This window comes from Gnatocerus cornutus, chromosome 4 (assembly GCF_029298725.1).
Source record: "Gnatocerus cornutus isolate USDA-ARS CGAHR chromosome 4, icGnaCorn1.1, whole genome shotgun sequence".
NCBI lineage: Eukaryota > Metazoa > Arthropoda > Insecta > Coleoptera > Tenebrionidae > Gnatocerus > Gnatocerus cornutus.
This window is the reverse complement of record NC_142236.1, coordinates 1904812-1926394: the sequence shown is the minus strand read 5'-3', so window position 1 is coordinate 1926394 and position 21583 is coordinate 1904812. Positions and strand designations below refer to the sequence as shown.

Sequence of the window (21583 nt, the reverse complement as noted above, 5' to 3'; positions counted from 1 at the left end):
TTGAAACTACTAAAAATAACAACAGTAATCAGATTTGAAATTGATACGATCAATGCAATTGAGATTTGCCAAAACCCAAATTGATAACTTTATTTTCAAAAATTTTACATTGCACACTGCTTGATAACCTCAATCTGCTTATCAGCATCATCGCGCGCTGCCAAAACGGCGTTGTTGATCGAATCCGGTAGTTCATCGGTGGCTTTTGTAATTTTTTCAATCACTCCTTTAAGACACGTCTCGTCTGCGCGTCCACACACAATGACTTCCTTCTGGAGGTTGTAAATAGCGTCTAATGCCAAATCAATGTAGTCGAAATTTTCTTTGTGAAGCTCATTGATAATTGTTGATGCTGCATCGTCGACACATTTTCCTGCATCGGCCGAACTGTCTTTGGCGTCGAGTGCTGCTGCGTCGACATCCATGGCTATTTTAAGCTGGTCATCGTAGACTTCGTTGAGCGCGCCCATTGCGACTAGACGCAGGTTGTGCAAGCTTTCTTCAGCATCGTCAGCAACGGTAGCTTGAGAAAACTGAAAGAAGCAATGAAGAACTAGAAGGAAAAAAGAGAGGTTTTACCTGAGCGACGAGCAAAGCTCCCAGAAAATACAGGAAGATGGTTTTGATCATGTTGGAATGATACTGACTGACGGATGGAGGTGGAGGGTTTTTATATAGACTGACTATCACCTTTTTGATCAAAATGATAAAACTGAGCATTAATAGGGCACTTGACAATATTTTTCTGATTTGATTAAAGAAAATTTCGTAAAATTGATATCGATTTATTTCAACTGAAATTTTGATTACAATTTATCAAAATTGCGTGCTTTTTTGATAGCCGCAGCAGCACACCCTTTGATGGCCTCAATATGCTTTTCAACCTCCGCTCGATCAGCTTCAATTTCGTCGTTGACAATATCCGGCATTTGCTTCTCAATTGTACCAATTTCTGCAATGAGGCTTGTCAAACAATCGTCATCTTCACGTCCACAGACGATGATAGCTTTCTCTTCATCGTAAATCGTCTCCAAAGCCTTATCAGTCAAACCCGAGCTCCTGGTGTAGATGGTATCGATAGCTTCAGACGCGTGCATGTTAACACACTCGTCTAGAGTATCAGCAGTGACTTTGGCCAATTCCAGGAGCGTCTTTTGGTACTGGAGGGCTTTAACAGGAGAGACTTTGACGCTCCTCAGACGACCCAGAAGCTCCTGAGTTTTCTCTTTGATTGCTTTTTGACCTTGGTCCTTGGTGTCGAGAGCTACTTGGTCGACTTCCATTGACATTTTGGTGTGTTCAACAAATCCTCCATTGAGGTTGTCACTGGTGACTTGGCGGAGGTCATTTAGAGCGGCTTGCGCGTCATCGGCAGAACCAGCGCGCGAAAGCTGACAACAAGAAGAAAGAATTGAGGATGTTGGGGAATTAGATTTGTTACCTGAAGAAGAGCGCTTAGGAGGAGGATAATTAGTTTGTTCATTTTGACTGCTTATCACGGTATGACACTTGAGGGAAATCGCGCGCTTTTATATGGGGCGATTTCGTCATTTTGATAGTTATCAAGTTCTATTTCTAGGACACTTGACAATTTGATGAGAGAAAATCTCTTTTAATTAGATGGGAGTGAGTAAAAAGAATGAGAAATTGGTAGAAATGCGGTTTTAGTACCTGAAGAATAAGAAGAAGAGCGCTTAGGAGGAAAAGAATTGTTTTTGATGTGATCAACAATTTGATTATCTGATAAATTTCGACTCGTAATTAAACAAAAGGTCCAGATAATTTTTTCCAATTTGAAGAAGCGGCTGCTGGGAATTAAATTCGCTTTTCGCTCTCGCCGCCTCTTTTTAATTTCCCCTGTATTCCTGCCAGCATCCCCGAAATTCCAATAAGTCCTTTCCGCTCCACCTGCCCTCTCTGTCCTGCGCCCCCTCCCCTCGCCAAACTGTCGCAATTAAGCGGAGTTAATCCAGCGATCTCTTATCAAAACTCCCAAACCCAGGATATCAACCTCCTCATATCCCATTAAACCGCTCGTTCGTCCGAAGTCGCGTTTCTGAAGCGACACGTTCATGGGTCCACTGGACCATTCTGATGCAAATGTGGGTTTAGGGGAGCAAGGGGAAGCAGAGTGGCAGATGCAGTTTCTCATTGTTGGTTGGGGTGGCAGTGCACGAACGCGTGTCGACGCATCGACAACATGGGCAACACGAGCTCCGGAGTTCGCAAGTCGAGGAGCTTGCCCACCTCTCCGGAAGTGAGAAGGTGTGTTGTTTGAAATGAGTAGCAGTGTTATGTGCTGGCAGCAGGAATTTCGTGGTTTTATTTTAGCGGCAATGACACCTGCTGCAGCAGGAAAAGTGACTTTGTGCTTAGTTAATATTACGCGGTTTAGGCGACTTTCCCGTACATTTCTTTTCATTATTTTGTCTCTGGCACTCTTTCGTTCTAAATTGGTACGAATTCAATCACCACGCGCTAAAACACTCCGTCGTGTACACCTGTCCCAATTAATTTCGAATTGTTTGAGTAAAAGCGAAAATCCAACCCTCTCAACTGAAGATCTGCAGGGCAGCATAACTATATTTCGTCTGAATACGTTTTGATGTGACACTCCAAATAGAAAAATCAAATTTTTAAATTGAACTACCTTAAGGGCGCTACGCATCCCTCGGTCCCTTCTGTTTGAAATTCATATAAAATAAATCTCCAGCAGTCGTAATTTGTAGACAATTTCATTCTGAGAGTTTATTTCCCCGGTGACATCTTGTTCAAATATTTCTTATGCAAATACTCCGGGAAATGCGCAAGAGAAGCACCTATCTAATCACAATCTTATGATAATGAAAGGGATAAGTACAACAAGCTGCGTTGTATTACTCGGAATCCCCGGAAACTGTTAAAAAATCTTTCCCCAGCACTCGTTTATTTGCCCATCACACCGCCGCAAACAAACATCTCGTTCTTCTGTTTAACAATCCTCTTCACCACTGTTTGTTTTTCCAGATCGTCGGCGATCCCTCACAAGGGCGGCAGCAGCATTCCTTTGCCCGGTTCGGCCTTACCATCACGAAGATGTCCTCCTGATAAAGTCCGGCCGGTCGCAGGATCCAGTAGAGCTAGCAGTCCTGCACTTTCTATGATACCTAGAGGACCACCGGCGGCGCAGATTTCTAGTCCTTACCAAGCGAACGTGCCACAGAAAAACTCGAATTCTATGTTGGACAAACTGAAATTGTTCAAATCGAATGAAAGACCCGCTCCGACGACCAACGGGAAAAGGACGAGTAGCTCCAGCGGCGTCTCTTCGGCGAGGAGCGAAAGGAGTGACAGCAGCGCGAGTTTGGAGCCCAGTGCTGATGTCAAACCTGTCAGAAACGCGTCCAGGTAAAAGAATTGAAATTTTGTCTTCGTGTTCGAGTTAGTTTCTTTCGTTTTGTAGGTTGAAGCAAACTCGTCCTGCCAAAGCAGTACCGGCGAAGAACAGCCCGAATTCCGTAAAAAAAGATGTGGTGACCAGTAAGGCGACGAAAACAGCAACTGAAGTAGAAAAACACGCCCATAAAGTAGCGAGTCTTCCAACTTCGAAACTGTCCGAACCGAAAATAAAATCTGTTAATAAACCAGAAGCTAATAATAAAAACGCGGCGCTGGGTCAGAACCACTTACCCACGCAGAACCAACACGGTACTGGGATTCCCAAACCCACCGCGGCCATCAAAGGTATTTACTTCTTCAGTTTGAGTGGATTTAATCGTTTTTTGATTTTAGGTACCACTAAGATTGTGCGTGATGATAAGAGCTTCAACCCGCTGAAGATGCCCCCCACGTCCATGTCGCGCGAGAACTCCCAAGCTAGTATCACCCATGTTAAACCAGCGGTGGCTTTGGTCTCCCCGATGAAAAACGAAAGAGAGAACCAACTCTCTGAAAGTAGTCATAGTGCTTCCACCGGCCAACACAGCAACTCCAGCGAAAGTAGTGTTATTTATAAACCGTCAAGTGAGAGTGGTTCCGAACACCACAACGTCATCCCCAACCGCAAAGAACCAATAACTTACATATCAGAAGCTGAACAACCCGCGGTGGATGACATAAAAGACAAAATTCTCAACACTGAAAAAACGGACCGTCCGTGTTTTATCCGTGAAGGTTCCCAAGTTGATGAAGAAACTCCACCTCTTAGCATCGAACCCATGAGACCTCTTCTTCGTGGATATTGTAGTACGTTAACTTTACCATCGCGACAACGGCAGTACCAGAGAGTACCACCAGACCCAGCGGCTGATTACTGCGAGATTTCGCTAGCCAACGGCTACCTCTCCGATGGGGAGATGTTGAGGAACCCACCGAGGGACGTCTCCGATGGATACATGTCGGAGGGAGGCTCAGTTTTGTACGCGCGACGCCTCCAGACGATGCCTGCTCATATTCCTAACGGGTGAGTGTTAGTAATTAGATGAAGAGAAAAAGGAGAAAACGAAGGAAAAGCGTCCCCTGCGTGATTTATCTTGACGCGGTCTTTTGTCTTGGATTTACCGAAATGTTGACTGATGTCATTAATCAAAGGGGAGGTGATTTAGTCGACTTTGTTTATAAATCCGCGGGGGTGGATAAGACGGGCGATTTTTATCACTGGGGCGGCGCTGTTATGACAGGAGAAAGCACTTTCGAGGAAATTCTAGAATTATAATTAACGACCATCGAAGGGGAGGTATGAAATCCAAAATCAAAACTGAAAATTCGTGTGTTAGTTGAAACCGCGCTGCCTCCTGCCGCTCCTCTACTTATGATAAATTTTAGAGTTACTCGAATCCCGGCAATTACTTGAGGAGGCGGTTTAATTAAATTTTCTTTACGATGTGATACAAAGCAGCTGTAATACATTTTCTCCCAGAGGGTGTTAACATCACGAGAGTGTTTCTGTATGTTCTTGAGAGACATGAATCATCATTGGGGGTAAACATGGCGCGTGTCACCGCTTACTTCCGTCACAGTAACAACATATACAGGGACGGATTCAGGCTTGACTACACACCACCATTTTTCCAAAATGGCGCGCGTATTATCTGATTCAGCTGCGGTCATTAGAATGTTAAACTGTGCTTAAAGGATGTTTGCGCGGGGGTCGTGACAAGGGTTAATACGATTTGCTCCGGAAGGGTTGGAAGTTCAAAGGTCGAGTGGTCCGAAGTGTATACAACCAGTAAAACACGGAAAAGAACTTTCTTTTCGATGACTAATTGAAACTTTGACATTTCCACCCTTTAATCGCGGGGATGACGTCACTTTTACAAGGGTGTGGTAGTCTTATCCCTCGACCTTCGAGTATGAAATGTCCCTCGCCTCTCTAAAAAACTCCAGCAATGCGCGATGTCGCTCTTTTTTTTTTATTTTCGAAAACGTTGCCAGCACGACAGAGGTGATACCCATCTGTTCTGAACGTTGAAAGATTGAAATTATTCGTGCAGTAGCATGGAGGGAATTTGCGTGCAGCAATTCAGCTGTCAGTGCATTGTAATAAACTCCACGTTGGAATAGTCACAGAATGCGAAATAAGTCGAGTAAATATGCACGACGAATTTGTTGCACACATTTGTATCTTGTTCGGATTTTAACGAAGTTTAGAACCTGTATTCGGGTTAATTACGCTGTAAATCGTCGTAATTAGCACTCCGCGTGAATTATTGAGAGAGCTAAGCCTCCAAACTTTAGAGCTATTGCCGCATTTGTATCTTTTATTAATTAGTCCGGGATAAACTAAGAATGCTCTTACCCGACATTTATTATTTCCACTTTTCCGGTTCGAAGCAATTCGGTGTAAATTGTTGAGTTACCGGCTTTAATTCGACCGGAGTCCCACAAATTTCCCTAAAGTAGTTAAATTACCGCTCCAATTCGACTGTATAAATGGATGCCATTAAGTCGTCCCGAAATATCAGGTTCCACTTTGTCATTCTTTGCGGTTTCCAATTTATCATCGTGTGGATTCGTTAACAAGAGCAGCTTTCATTGTTTTCGTTTGTATAGACAGTCGTTGACAGTTTATGAAACGTGTATTGTCTAAATCAAGCCAATTAATTTCGCGGTAACCACCAAAATAACAGAGCGTTTGTTCGGGGTACCAAGAAGGCTGGTTTTTTACGGGTCGGTTGGCAACAGTGTTTCTCAGAACTGTCAGGGTTACCAACGTGTATCAAATTACAGTGACTCCCGCCATACAGTTTTTATCCGAACTTTGCGGTTAGTTAAGGCCTAATTCTGATTAATTAGGGCCTAGAAAATAAAGTAAATTTGTGCACTAATTAAGCGTTTAATTTCGACTAATTTAATTTGTCTACATTTGACTACATTAGACTCTGTTTTTACTGGATTAGGTACTAAATTGCCGTTAGTCAAAGCCTAATTGGACTAATTAAGGCTTAAAAAATATTTTTTTCAAATAAATTTGTGCACTAAATTATAGTTAATTTTAACTAATTTAATTTGACTACGTTTGATTAAAATCAGACTCAGTTTTTATTAGATTAGGTGACTAAATTGCGGTTAGTCAAAGCCTAATTAGACTAATTCTGACAAATTAAGGCCTAGAAAATAATTCTCTCAAGTAAATATGTGCACTAAATTAGAGTTTAATTTTGCCTAACTACGTTTGATTAAATTAGACTCAGTTTTACTAGATTAGGTGACCAAATTGCGATTAATCAAAGCCTAATTGGACTAATTCTGATCAATTATGGCCTAGAAAATAATTCTCTCAATTAAATTTATGCACCAAATTAGACTTTTATTTTAACTAATTTTATCGAAACATGAACATTAAGATGTGTCTAATACGTTTCTATGCTTACACGTAAAGTACATCATAATAGTGATGATACAAATAATTCATAATAACATAGTTACTGTTTCATAATAGCATAGTTACAGTTTCATAATAGTATAGTTGTTCTTAATCCATAATAATGTATTTTTGAAAATGAAAGCAACTGCGAAGACCAAAATCTGAAGATTTCCATTTATTTATATTAATTGTAACATAAAATATGTTGGGAAATGCTTTTCTCGTTGTTTCGTCGCGTTCAAAAATTAAGTTAAAAATTGGAAATTTGCAGAACTAGTGGTGGTAGCATTGCCTCATTCGTACATGTTTCGATAAAGCTTTGTATTTACTACGGATATTAACTAATTCATAAAAAACTCGGACGTTAACAAGTAACGTCCTCGTTCATTATGAATTACTTAATATCCTTCTCAAATAAATAGCTATAATTTGACTAAATCAGATTCTCAGTTTTTACGAGATTAGGTGACTAATTTGCGGTTAGTCAAAGCCTAATTGGACTAATTCTGACTAATTAAAGCCTAGAAAATAACTCTCAAGTAAATTTGTGCACTAAATTAGAATTTCGACGGATTTTAATTTGACTAAGTTTGACTAAATCAGACTCTCAGTTTTTACTAGATTAGTTGACTAAATTGCTGTTAGTCAAAACCTAATTGGACTAACTTTGACTAATTAAGGCCTAGAAAATAATTCTCTCAAGTAAATTTGTGCACAAAATTAGAGTTTAACTTCGACTAATTTCATTTGACTACGTTTGACTGTTAGTTTTTACTAAATTAGGTAACTAAATTTATTAAAAAGATATAAATTTGATCCTCGCACCTTGAATGACGGCCCCAATCCATTAGATCCTGCTAATCTTCCCCGAAGAAGCAATAACCCTCGACATGTTCGCTCCGTCAAACTTAAGACTTTCCAAACAACACACTTTTTTTTCCCTTGCTCCACCCTCATTACTTCCAATTTCTAACAACCCCAATTAACTCGCAATCGTCTCAAAACGTTCAGCATTCACGCAACTTAATAAAAAAGCAAACTTGTCGTCTATACGCAATCAATAGAATCCGACCCTTCCGCATTACCCCGAAGGAAACCCTCCTGTTGCTTTCTCGCCACCGTCAACCCCACCTCGGTCTTTTATGTAGTGGGGGTGGAATCAGATGTTTAATTCGACCGTGGTGCAATATACAGAGGGAGCAACCGTAGGGTACATGCGCCCCCTCATCGATTTCATATCGTAGACGCCAGACAGACATGGTCACTGGGCCTAACTGAAATATTATTAACGAAAGTCGCACATTGGCGGACCACTCGGAAAAAGTTTGTGTCGTTTGTGGTTAGTTGGGGAAAATCCTGTGATGGTGGTTATGGTTTTGGAAAGTTCCACGAGGCGGGAAAGTTTTGGTATGATTTTTCTTACATTGTTTTGGTCTCTGTTTATGTTGTGTCATTGTTAATTAGTAGGGGAGATGTGATCGGATCATTTTCCTATTTCCGGAAACTCAATCGATTTGTACCCTAATTTTCGTGGCAAAACAGGACACGTTCGAATAAGAAAAGTCTGCAGGATGTGAGTCACGATTGAGCTACGATAAAATCCGAAAGTAAACACCATCAGTCACTTCCATTATTCAAATTTGACCACGCTAATGTCTGACAAACATTTGATTTGCACTTTGAAAAGTATATACAGACTGTTCAGACCCATTAGATTTTTATTACCCACCCGATATTTAAATAGCGGCCGTAAAGAGAGAACTTTTGATCCCTTTGAAGATGTTTATCAAAGTCGTTTCAACATAAAGGAGTCATTTCAATTTTCAACCAGAACTGCGCTCGCTTCGCCCTCAATTTTTTGTATAAACTGTACTATTATAGTCGCTCAAACATAAAAATTTGATTTATTACAAGCTGAATTTATGACAAATTCCCAGAATTTATTTCAATGGTTTGATTGCATGCACAGTCAAATATTCCGGAGTAAACAGACCATAAAATGTTGGCTCCCGTTCGAAAATTTTTCAAGCGATTCTAATGAAATATTCATACAGGGATTATAATGCCGTTCAGATTAAATAATTGCGTTCATTTTTGCCTTATTGACTCGCGATCAAACGCCAAATTATCCCACAAATCTTCCTCACCCCAAGATCGATATACGCCACCTCGAATTTAAGTAATTGAATTCGCTATAGAAAAACACCCTCAACAATAGCTTCGACACTTGGCAGTCCGTTATCTTGTTTATCCGTGGTGCGCATCATCCCCCTACTGTTCCCGCTGATAAAGCATCGTCTCATCAGCAACAACAAATTTCTAGTTTCAAAGTTGGCTTCCTGGGAAAATAATCACGAAATGGGTTTGTTTTACGCAGATAAAAGGGTTGCTGCATATGTTCACCGCTTTTGTTTATTGTGGTGGTTTTTTACGAGGACGATGCTCTTTTGAGAGTTTAATGGATGGATTTATGGACTTGGGAGGAGGTTAATGGGACACATTTTAATTAGGAGGCATTGCGTTTTTTTTTAAGTTGGCAGCACTAAGGTTAAAGGTCACCCCAGCCACTGTGGTCTTAAACACGTTCCCATTCTTTCTATTATCGCCTTAAGAAGATCAATACCAAACTTACCGACACAAAAAAAAGAACGATTATCTCGAAATAAATCTTTCGTGACATTATAACTTCCCATTCATCACAGATAAAGCTGAAATATAGCCCGTGCGGCTATAAATTATTAATAAAGAAACTCGGATTGATTATAATACGAATTAAAATGACTGATTGACACCTAATTATCCGATCCGATAGGCGTAAGAAGTGGAGCATTTTTCCGTAGCCAATTACAATCGTTAATTTAATTTTCTTGATTGCCGGGAAGTGATTAATAAATCGTGCATGTCGCGCTATTACAGGTTGATAAGATTGTTCCCATAGCGCATTAACATTTCTTGCGTAAACGACGCTGTCATCGGTCATTCTTCGGCGCGCTTCCGTGGGCGCTGGTTCAACTCTTTCTTCATACGTGATTTTAATTGTTTTAGGACCCCCCGCATCTCGCCCGGCCTCACGGTGTTGACAGAGCAAGCCTCCCGACGGGGGCGCGTGGAGGAGCCTCCTCCTCCCCCCGCACCCCGTGTAACCTCCCGTTCCTCCCGCAATGGAGTAGCCTTACAAGACACCAAACATGGTCAGTGGAAACGATACACAGACTCTCCCGGCGTTGGGAGTCCGCCGCCTCCAGCGCCCGCACCCTCCAGTCCCACGAGTAGTCGGAGAGAACGGAGGAGCAGCCCCCATGGGAGTAAGGAGAAGAGTTCGAAGGTGAGGGGAGTGCCGCAGAGTTTCGGGTATGTGAAGAGGAGTAGTTCGGTGACGAATGGGACCAATGGTACACCCAATGGGACAGGTAAGACAATGGGAATTAGGCGAGTGTGTTAACCCATTACCTCTCAGTGTCCTATACAGGGTGATTATAAAATAGAGGCAGAAAAAAAATCCGTTACAGCTTATTGTAAATGAAAGAAATTGGCAGGTTTCGTTTTTGAAATTGCTGTCTCAGTTTTAAGAAAAAAATAAAAGAAATTGATTCCAATTTACTGATTACTAAGGTTACTAGGGTTACTATGCATAGGTACATTATTAACGAACAAAATGCTCTGCGTTGTTGTTAAGGTTATTTTTCCGGTGATCGTTTGTTTCTGGGTTCTAAAAATGCATGATTTTTCGGCTCTATGGTTAATTTAACTCTATGGTTAATGGGCGATTAATAATCTCGCTTATTAAGGGTTAAAATTGCTCAATTATTAATCGCTTTCATTAACCAACTTGTTTGTTAAATAGCTGTTGTGCATATCAGCGGCGCCGAGTAAGGTCCGGATTTTGGAATTTTTTCCCTTTATCTTAAAATTAATAAAAATCACCGAAAACGTTTTCTACGCATTTCTGTAAAGCCGTGATTTTGTTTCCGATAATATTTCAAAATCACCCTGTATACATATGTATATAGGACAGCCAGTTTACAATTTTTTTACTTTAGAATTGTGTTTTTTTCTGTATGTTTTAATTTTTACCATAAACTACTGTCTTTGGACTTTCCATTTTTTTTCAAGCAAATAGCTGTTTCAATTTTTAGAAAAAAAAATTGAAAAACCTTGGTTTTCAGTGCATTTATCACTTTACCATGTTTATTTTTTTTTTGCTGTTTAATGATAAATTGAATAATAATTTGATTAACGGATTATAACAACTAAGGTTCATTCTTAACAAAACCGCATATTTTGTACATATTTTCTGCTTTTTATGTAATAATAATAGGTCCTAAATTATGCTGTCCTGTATACAGGTGTCCCAGAACTCCAGGCTTATGGAGACAACAATTCTCAACCAAAATTTCGAAACAAAAACAAAAACTTTATGATTACAATAGTTTAAATTTATTACTGTTAGAACATAAGGAAAAGAGGTACTTATGATCACCGATTTGATGAAATGAGCAAATTATTTAATGAACGCTTTTATATGAATTCGCCTAGTGTCCTATGCTCGTTTATAGGATAGCTTAGAAAAAAAAAGAAGAAAAACTTTTTTAAAGGTTTTTTTTATGTAGGATCACTCAAGTAACTAAACTAAATCTCATATGTAAAATTTATGAAAAAAAAATTATTATTTCTGGTAGCGGGCGTTAATGGATTAATAACGGGGGTTGTAGTGTTGCAGGGGCAAGGAGGGAAGACAGCGAACGTCTCCGCAGTGCCGAGGACGAAAGTTAAAGTCTCAGGGGGAACCCAGACGTGTTCCAGTGACTTGCAACAATCTCATAGTAAGTCGTACCTGCAGTAATACCATGTAATTTATACTGTTTTTTGTAGAATCAAATGCACCACAGTTTAAGAGTTATTCACTCACTGGTAACACTGCGAGTCAGCTCAGTCAGTCTGTCCGTGAGCGGTTACTGATGGGATCACAAAGTCTTCCAAAAGGTGCCGGACAGGAGTATGGACTAGTTTTAAGACAAGGAAGACCTAAAGCTAGCGATGGATCTCTTTCCGACACTCAAGCAATAGAGAATACTAGTCCGTACGCTCCTTGGTTGCGACATAGGTAACATTGCTGCCAATCCTTACAGAGGTGTTACGTTTTGTTGTTTTAGTAACACATACTCGGTTGCTCCTCGATTGTCGGAAACCGACAGCATGGAAAGTCTAACGAGTCTTCCCGGCCATCGAAGCAGCTTAACGCACACTAGACTACTAAGGGATTCCCCGTCGAGACTTAGCAGAAGTAATAGTATAAGGTAATTGTACCCCCTTAAAGTAACCCCGAGATTACATACAATAAATGTTTGTTGTTTGTGGACAGCTACCTCAGAGAACGGACTTTCCCCAGGTATTGAGCGGAAAAACGAAGTTTTAACGCATCTTAAACCAATTGTAGCTAACGATATGTCTACTCGCATGTCATTCAAACTACCAAACAAATCTTTAGCTGCAATAACTCGCTTCAGCACACTGTTTCGTCCGCTTTCGTTGTTCACATTTGACAGATCACACTTCCTGGTGTCATCACCTCTCTCACACCATCTTCATTTCAGATCTACAAAGTCGGAAAAGCTTTACCCTTCAATGTTACATAGAAACACTGAACCGGAAACGGAACCGTATTATTGCCTTCCTATCGGAGCGCTCAGTCATTGGTCGCAGCCCACTAGTCCTGCCCCAGGAAGTGCAAGGACTTTCCCCTTGTCTCCGACACATTCGTCCACACCAAGACACAGCATACCCAAAAACGACGACGGTGAGTTTCACAATTATGCTAATATTGTTAATTTGACTGGTTTTTATTTGATTGTGGGCTTTGCGAGAGTTTTATGGGTTTTGTTAACGTGCAAATTGTGGAGATTTGGGCGTGGGTTTGTTTAAAATAATTGTTGATTTAAAGGGGCTATTAATTTTAATTGAATTGGGTTTTTTGCTGATAGTGGAGGGAAATTAAGACATTTTGTGGTAATTTGGAGGTTTTAGACTTGTAGTCCAGGCAAAATAAGCATGAACCTCGGAATAATTCGCATAAGGCTGATTTTTTTGTGTGGACCTTTTGGTAATTTTAACGTCAAGGCAATCAAAATTGGGGTAATTACTATTTTTTGCATGTTTATTTACTGTGCTAAATGCCAAAATATTAGAGCAAGAAAGAACAATTTTAGATTTTTTTTGACAAGATAAACGAAAATTTTCCTCTTTATTCTATTGAATTCCGTATCTTTGGTAGTTTTAACGCCAATACTATAAAAATTGGACTGATTACTACTTTTAATATGTTTATTAACTGTGTCAAATGGCAAAATATTAGAACTAGAAAAAACAAATTTAGAAATTTTTACCCTTAGGAAGATTAAAAAAATCTGAATTTTCTAAAAAAATACCGTAAGTTTGCCAGTTTAAACACTAAAACAATAAAATTTGTCGATACTTTAATTTACAACACACTTTACTAAATCTCAAAATTTTAGAGCAAGAAGGAGCAATTTCAGAAATTTTTATTCAGAGGATAAACCAAAATTTCCTTCCATTTATTATATAATTTCGTAAATTTGGTGATTTGAACGCCAAGGCGATCAAAATTAGAGCAGTTATTACTTTCGACACGTTCGGAAGAATAAAAAATGCCACTATTTTCATAAGTATTTTTGCCATTGAAATTATGTCATCAGTGACAAGATATTTGAGGTGTATAGTTGGTTGCCTGCATCAAGGCGATCAAAATCCAATTTTATGACTGCAAAATGAGTTAATTTCGCCCCTATTTCAATGCATAATTCTTAGATTACAATTTCTTTCAGTACACGGCTCCTCGATAAGTTTGGTTTCTACCGCCTCGAGTCTTTACTCTTCAGCAGAGGAAAAACAAGCCCACGAAATCCGCAAGCTTAGGCGAGAGCTTACAGAAGCTCAGGAAAAAGTTCAAACCCTGACGTCGCAACTCAGCACCAACGTAAGTCTCTTTTTCTTCTTCTTTTTTATGTTGTCACTGTAAAGTCGTGACGACATCATTTTTGATAATACAATTTCGTGTCTATAATCGGATTATTGTAACTCGTGTGGGTTTTTAATGGATGCGGCATTAACCCGTTGTGTAATGCGTCTTATATTTAGCCCGAAGCGTGATAAGTCGTCGTTACAGAAACGAAGAGTTTTTATGATTGAAGATAAGTCTGAGGTTGCGTAATTATGTAATAATAACAGAGAGGAATAATTACAGAGATAAACGAAAAATAATGATTTTAGGGAGTGTTTGTGGTGTTTTAATTGATTTCCATTCGTTTGATTTGACCTTTGTCAACAATGACAATCGTTTTGTTTGGTATGCATTGTTAATCGGTAGTACGTTGGTAGCACTGAACCAGACCTACCAACCTAACGGTGTTTGAATTCCTTGACTTTTCGTACATATAAACAATAAACCTCCCGCCAAGTGAAACATTTGTCGCATAGACCACAAATCTGTCTCATTAGAGATAATCAATGATTCGATCGAACATTAGATATGGCAGAAATACCACGTGAGGTTACTCCTACCGGATGGGATTAGTACTCGTCGGTCACCTTCTTCTATTTAAGGAATCAAAGTAGACAATCGCTCTTGAAAATTCCAATCACTGAATACATTTCACAGCAAAAACTCGATTTCCACGAACAAAAGCTAACTGTGCGCGAGCTGCAAGAACATGTTATGGCATATGATGTATGAATTGGAAAATTATACAGTTGGTAACACCTGATGGAAAATTTATACCTCGAAATGACGGTAATTTCGATGGGGGAGAGTTTATTGAATGATTTGGGATTTTCTCGAGGGTTTCATCTAAAGTGGAGGTATTATGTCGTTAGCAGATGGCGAGGTTTGTTTCGTATGCGCATTGATTTTGTATCGAAGAAAATAAGAAAATTGGGGTCAAAGTTTAGAGGTGCCAACGAAAGAATCAGAAAATCCAAAGAATTTCTACACTTCCGCTCAAACGTATTTGCTCACCAACATTTTTTTACGTAACTCCAAAATAATTTGTTTCTTCCGCTTTTGTTTGGCATTTTTCGTTTTCATATTTATAAAATTCATTGTTGCTAACAGCATTTTTTTCTTTTTTTGATGTTTTTGAAAATTTTGTTTGTTTCTCGCTTTGGAAAATTAAAAATTATATTCATAAAATTTAAAAAAAGCGTTAAAAATACAATAAACTATTAAAATAAAATTTAGTTTTACGTTAAAAATTCAAAATACAATTTTTGTTTTTTTCCTTTTTGTCAGCAACCCAAAATAGCAGTTAGTGAAATGATCTTGAAGTTCTCCAAATACTGGGATTTATAAATGTTATTGACTTTAAAGACTCACTCATGCCATTAGACTCCAGGGGCAATTTTCACAAAAAGAAAAATTGAACCCTTGACATAGCCAATTTGGAGATTTTAATGCCGAAATAAACTTTATACGCTTTTCAAAATTTCGTCGCGAAGATTATTTCGAGTTTCACCTATTTAATTGTTATATAACACCCCCTTACGTAGATAAATAGATTCACAATAATTTAGATTGTCATCTTGTGCCCACTTTTTAATTCGCAGTGAGGAAAACAGCGAAACAAGAAATATTTGAAAATATTTTTTTTCTCTTAATATAACGACATTTCGACAAAATTAATGATAACATGTCAAAAAATACGTCAGCCTTTAACGATAAATATGAAAAAAATAAATAATTATAATTATTTTTGTTGTTACATAGAGTTATCGCTTACTACAGAATCAGCAGAAATAATCGAGAAATTGCAAAAGAATTAATTATATTTTTAAATGGGCAAATACTTTTGAGCGGTAGTGTACGTTTTTAGTTTTATTATCGCGAAGTGGCATTCAATTTGCAATCTCCACCTACATGGCATCATCAATAACAATTTAAAATTCATAATTATAAATAAAAATGACGATGACAACCTCCAGGTCGCCTTACGTAATCCTAATTCGGTAATTTAAAACCTTTAGCATCTTATAAAAAGAAAATTACAACACAAAAACCGTAATGACGGTTACGAAACACGATGATGTGGCATTTTTGCGAAGAAGAATGTCAAACTGTATCACACGTGTCAACCACCCACGATTGGTAAACATCCCTAATCTACAAAACAGCCCCATAAATCCAAGAAACGGCGATTTATCCTCGTCATGGTACTTGACCCAAAGTTCCTTGATCCATGGTTTTGATGATAAGTTGATAGACAGATGGTTTGACAGTACCTGAAGAGAACAAGGCGTGGAAGCGATGTTTGGTCTACTGGAAAGTACGTGACCCTTTATGTGGTACTTGTCGTGGTTTCCTTCAAAGTTTGATTTACACACGATTCGTGACGTGGTCTAGACACCAGAGACTACCCCAACAGCAACCAGATGTAGAAATATCTTCTGATCAAGATTACAAGTACTCCACACGTCACTTTATTTATAGTAATCGTAGACAAATATTTAATTACAATGTCAACATACTTGCATAAATGGCTATTACGATGTAATTGCTGCAATTATGCGCTATTTATCTTCGCAATTAACGGTTTTTGTTGAGGATGGTGGAGGAATGTGGACACATAATTTACTACCAATATTTGCATTTTTTTTTGAGTGAGGTTTTTGTAACTAGAAACGGAAATAACACGTTTTCGCGCACTTGAATGCCACTTTTTTGCTCCATTCCGGGGAAAAATTCTTTCATTCTTATTCAGTGGCATCAGTGGCGCCGCATCGGAAGTCTCTTTTCGAGTCAATGGAGCGTTGCTAAAATACTGAGCAGATCGGAGAGATTTGTGCAGCGGTAGTGTCTAGCTATTTTAATTTATCTTTCATTATCGTAGCGTTCACACCCACTAAAATGTTAAAATCGTCGGGTTATGGAGTATTAATGGGTTTGTTTATGGCCGTATCAAAATTTTAGAGATTATTTATGCACTATTGATGACGTTGGATATTCATGAGTGCTAATAGAGACGTTCAGTTTGCTAAAGTATTGGTGGTAATAATTCATAACATTGGAAACAAAAATTTGGAGGCATTACTGCTTACGATCAGTTTAATAACTGTACTAAATTACAAAATTGTAGAACAAGAAAGTGATTTTCAGAAATTTTTTTTTTGAACGATCTAAAAATTTTCAATTTTTTTGTACAAAATTGTTAGGAGTTAAATTAATAAATAACAAAATTGTAGGACAAGAAAGTAAATTTTCAGAAATTTTTATTTTGAACGATCTAAAAATTTTCAATTTTTACTTTAGTTATTACTTTAGACTTGTTTAATAAGTGTGCTAAATTCCAAAATTTTAGGACAAGAAATAAGAGTTTTAGAAATTTATTTATTTATTATTATTTTTATTAAAATTTTATAACTTAGGCAATTTTTATCCTAAGCGAATAGAATTTGGAGAAGTTACTACTTTCGACTTGTTCAATAACTGCTAAATTTTAAAATTTTAGAGCAAAAAATGAGATTTTTAGGATTTTTTTTTCTAGGACGATCTAAAATTTTCGACATTCTTTCTATTAAATTTTATAATTTTGACAATTTTGATCCTAAGCGAGTAGAATTTAGAGGAGTTACTACTTTAGACTTGTTCAATAACGCTGCTAAATTTCAAAATTTTAGAACAAAAAATGGAATTTTCAGGATTTTTTCCAGGCCGATCTAAAATTTTTCGAGATTTTTTCTAATTTGACAATTCTAATTTTGACAATTTTGATTCTAAGCGAGTAGGATTTGGAGAAGTAACTACTTTCGACTTGTTCAAAAACTGCTAATTTCAAAATTTTTGAACAAAAATTGGAATTTTTAGGATTTTTTTTCTGAGGACGATCTAAAATTTTCGTGATTTTTTCTACTAAATTTCATAATTTATACACTTTTGATCCTAAGCGAGTAGAATTTGGGGGAGTTACTACTTTAGACTTGTTCAATAACTGTGCTAAATTTCTAAATTTTACAACAAAAAATCTAATTTTTAGGATTTTGTGCAAAGTTACCAAGTTACAACATTTTGCAACAAGGGTGTGAATTTTTAGAGTGGAGAAACTAAAGAGATTCTAAAAATCTAAAAGAATGTAAATCTAAAAAGAATCAAAGTGTTCATTAGATTTCCTTAAGGATTTCCCTTAGATCTCGTTAGATCTAGATTTTCTATTTTCTAGCTTTTTATATTCTCTTTATATTCCCCAGGTTCTGTTCGCTTTTTCGATTTTCTAAATTCTCTCAGATTATTCTTAGATTCTTTACTTTTTTATCGTTTTTAATTAATTATTACAGTGCTCTCAAAAAACTGTTGCAATTTTTCCGCCCTCTTTAAATTCGCTTTGGAAAATTATGAAAACCTTGAAACTTTAATAAGACCAAAGATTTAAATTGTAAATAAGTGTCGCAGGTTTGTAAACATTTGCTCTAACCGAATGTTGAAATTCTGATAATGAATGCGCCAAAACCTTGGAGTTTTTTGCAAACAACCTGACAGAATTAGGTTTCAACACTAATAAAATCACCGCCAGGTAGGCGAGTACCTTTGAAAATGACCGTTTTTGCGTCGCTTTAAGGAGATTAGCAGGAGAAAGTTTTTCTCAATAAATACTAAATTCAATTAATTCCCGAACAATGATCATTTTCCAGTTATAACAGTAAAATTGATTTGAGACCATGAGAATATTCCCAACAATTAACAATAAATTGAGGTCGATATCATAGTTTCCTGTAAAATAAAACAGGCTTTGATTCAACCCGACTCTATTAACTCTAATTTTATCGGCTTTATTCTCGACGTGTTTATTGTTTTGACATTTATATTCCCCGGAATTTCCATATTTTATTATTTATAGATTATCAGCGGTTCCATTTATGAATTTAGACTGAATATAAACGACACATTACGACTCTGAGGTGAAAGTGGCAAAAAATCATCAATTTTCTGATGCATTACTATTTTTGCCCTCAATCTCATCGATTTCACCGGAAATTTCGGTAATTTTTGCCCAAATTCAAACCTCGGAGATTTCGGTTTTTTTTAGGTAGCTGCAGATGAACTCGAAGCGTGTTATTGGTGAAGGAGGGATCACACACTCTTCGTCGTTTTGGCGTGGCAGTCATTCAGTCTGTTTATACCAGTCGAACGGAGCGCAAAGTTGTTCGAACCAGAGGATAATATTTCACGTGTTCGTGATCGTTTGACGTCTTATTTGTTGTTAATTACGTTCGTAACGAGATAAGTGAGTGTAGTGGTATAAACGATTACGTTTTTGTGTTTGTTTTGGTTTTTTGCGGCGTTCGCGATTGAAAACGGAGACGTTGGTAATTTTTTTCCAATCAACGCAAATATATGCAAAGTGATAAGTAAAACACCTCAGCACTCTTTATGTAAATTGATTTTCAAATTTGATTGATAGCGTGATGACGAAAGCTCCTTTTCGCCACTCTTGGATTTTTCTTTGTGCATCCCGGAACCCGCATCGGCTCCTTTTGTTCCGTCAAAAATTTCGTACGTGAGCTGGAAATTAATATGAAAGAATGACAGGCATCCGAACGGAGGAGGAACATGTATAATTATCATGTAATCAACGTCAAAAACAACACGACTTTATTGTGCTAATTGTTTGCGAAAGTTTCAATATTTAGCTCGCTTTTCTCGCTCAAACTAAACGAAGAAATGACAGGAAGTGTCGTCTTGCATTTTGTATTAATTACCATGGAAAGTATAGTAATGTCGCTGTAGTTTGACTCTCATTGAAACCAATTAAAATGCAATTAAGACACTTGGAGTTCGTTTTGGTTAGTTCGTACATTACGCAATCGGATTGCAATTTATAAATCTTTCCGTAATTGGATTTTTTTGTGGTATTTCTTTGGAATGGCCGACACTCGCTATCGCCGCAGGGTTAGTGGGATTTTATTCGGTGTGATTAGACGGAATTATTGGTGATCAATCGCCCAAAATTTTCGGAGGTGTCTGCCGCCTACCGCCACTTCACGCAATTTATCCTCTTAACTTCTTCAAGTACGAACATCCTGCATCCTCGAGTTCGTTAAATTTAGCCGAAATATATTAGTGGAGCGCCTGGAGTGTTCAAAATCTGCGGATTACAGGTACAGTGAATGAATTTATATGATCGATATGGGATTGTATTATTTAAACTGTAAATTGCAATGTTTACCAAAAATTTTCATTGTTTAAACAGAAGACTATTAAAAATTAATTTTTGAGCATATAATTTTGCTTTAAATAGTATAATTTTTTTTATTTGTATGTGAAATTTTATCTAAATAGATATGGGGTATTCCATAGCAAATCGACCACTTTTGGCCCCGATCTTTTTCGATTTGGCTGAAAGTTTTTTTACCCTATGAAAAACAGTTCTCAGAATTTTTTCAATTTTTTGTTCTCAACCCAAAAAAGGTTATGAATTTTTCGAAAAAATGGCTTTTATATTTTCAAATACCTATAACTTTTCTAAAATTAACTTATTGGGACGTTTATTTTTTCAAAATTTTTGTTTTGAAATGTACTTTTCAGAAAAAATTCAAAAAAAAATTAAGATGGTTTTGATAAATCAATGAATTTTTTTCTTTTTTGAGAAAAACCGTTATTTTCTCAAATTTCGCCATTTTTTATTTTATTTTATCACAAAAAACTTTAATTAATTCTGCGATTATTCCCGCATATCCGAGAATGGGTCGATTTTTTTTATTTTTTTTTAATTGAAAAAAAAATTTCATTTTTTTTATTTTTTTTAAAGCTTTGTTTATACAATAAAATTAATTCAATTAAACGATTGTCAAGAGCAAGAACAAACTGTAGCATAAAACAAGAAAAGGAAAGAACATGGAAAAAATTTAAGAAGAAAATAGCAGAAACATCATACAGAACGATAAACATTGCCTCTTCTGTTTTTGCATCTTTAACACGGTTAGTTTAGCGACTGACAGTTGATGTGATTAAGAATTATTAGTTCCAAAATTGTTTTTTTTAGTCATTTGTTTAAACAATGAAAAAACATTGTAATTAATAGTTTAAAAACACAATCCCACTTTGACCAGCTAAATTCATTCACTGAAACTGTAATCCGCAGTCAAAATCCCCAGGCGCTCCACTAAATCTAAAATCTATTTCGAACCGAAAACCAATCCCATAATGAAAAAGCAACTCGTCCGTTCGTGTCAAACTTCGTTATTTTCGTCGTGGTCATAAAAACCTCCAACGTCCAGAAGCACCATTGAATTTATTAAGTTCAATAACACTAAGTTGACTCACGCTATACATTTAATAATGTAATGGAGTGCAGGGTGTTAGCTCATTTTTCAAGCGTTTATTCAATTAACTTGATGGCTTCTGAGGTGCGGTCCACTAAGAACAACCGCAGATCCTTTGCGAATTCGGAAATTGCCAACGTCTCCGATCTAATTCCAGTGATGCGTTGTTGACGATGCCGTGTTCGACGGTCTATGATGGCTTTGCTACCATCAGAAGACCACGAGTGGGTCCGCCAAGGGCCCCTCCGCGACCTCCTTCTTTGGCGAGTGTACCTGAAGATCCAAGAATCGGATGTTCAACGTCTCCGTTTGGGAAACCGATAGTTCCTTGGTGGGAATTGGCGACCAGGAGGAGTCGGTATCGGTCATGTCCGACCCTAGAGCTACATGTTAGTATTTCTGGGTTCTTATTTA

At 37.5% G+C, this 21583-nt stretch overlaps 3 protein-coding genes across 7 annotated transcripts in view; 1 reads left to right on the top strand and 2 right to left on the bottom strand.

Annotated features, from left to right (window-relative positions):
- sick (sickie) overlaps positions 1–21583 on the top strand; it is an 86595-nt gene that overhangs the window by 51433 nt on the left and 13579 nt on the right. For 3 of the 5 annotated variants that reach the window (XM_088033843.1, XM_088033845.1, XM_088033846.1), the window contains 10 exons: positions 3007–3387; positions 3443–3723; positions 3772–4441; positions 9890–10254; positions 11557–11667; positions 11717–11948; positions 11998–12141; positions 12207–12233; positions 12439–12641; positions 13687–13838. In XM_088033843.1, the coding sequence (XP_087889969.1) occupies positions 3007–3387; positions 3443–3723; positions 3772–4441; positions 9890–10254; positions 11557–11667; positions 11717–11948; positions 11998–12141; positions 12207–12233; positions 12439–12641; positions 13687–13838 (2566 nt within the window). Of the gene's footprint in view, positions 1–2184; positions 2266–3006; positions 3388–3442; positions 3724–3771; positions 4442–9889; positions 10255–11556; positions 11668–11716; positions 11949–11997; positions 12142–12206; positions 12234–12438; positions 12642–13686; positions 13839–21583 lie in introns of those variants that run through there. The other 2 variants (XM_088033847.1, XM_088033844.1) reach the window with 2 other exon arrangements.
- On the bottom strand, positions 76–809 carry LOC148175854 (uncharacterized). Its single transcript, XM_088033854.1, has 2 exons — positions 580–809; positions 76–533 (listed from the first exon to the last, which is right to left on the bottom strand). Exons 1-2 carry the CDS (start codon positions 718–720, stop codon positions 105–107), a joined length of 570 nt encoding a protein of 189 aa, XP_087889980.1. The 5' UTR covers positions 721–809; the 3' UTR covers positions 76–104.
- On the bottom strand, positions 765–1550 carry LOC148175853 (uncharacterized). Its single transcript, XM_088033853.1, has 2 exons — positions 1442–1550; positions 765–1391 (listed from the first exon to the last, which is right to left on the bottom strand). Exons 1-2 carry the CDS (start codon positions 1481–1483, stop codon positions 807–809), a joined length of 627 nt encoding a protein of 208 aa, XP_087889979.1. The 5' UTR covers positions 1484–1550; the 3' UTR covers positions 765–806.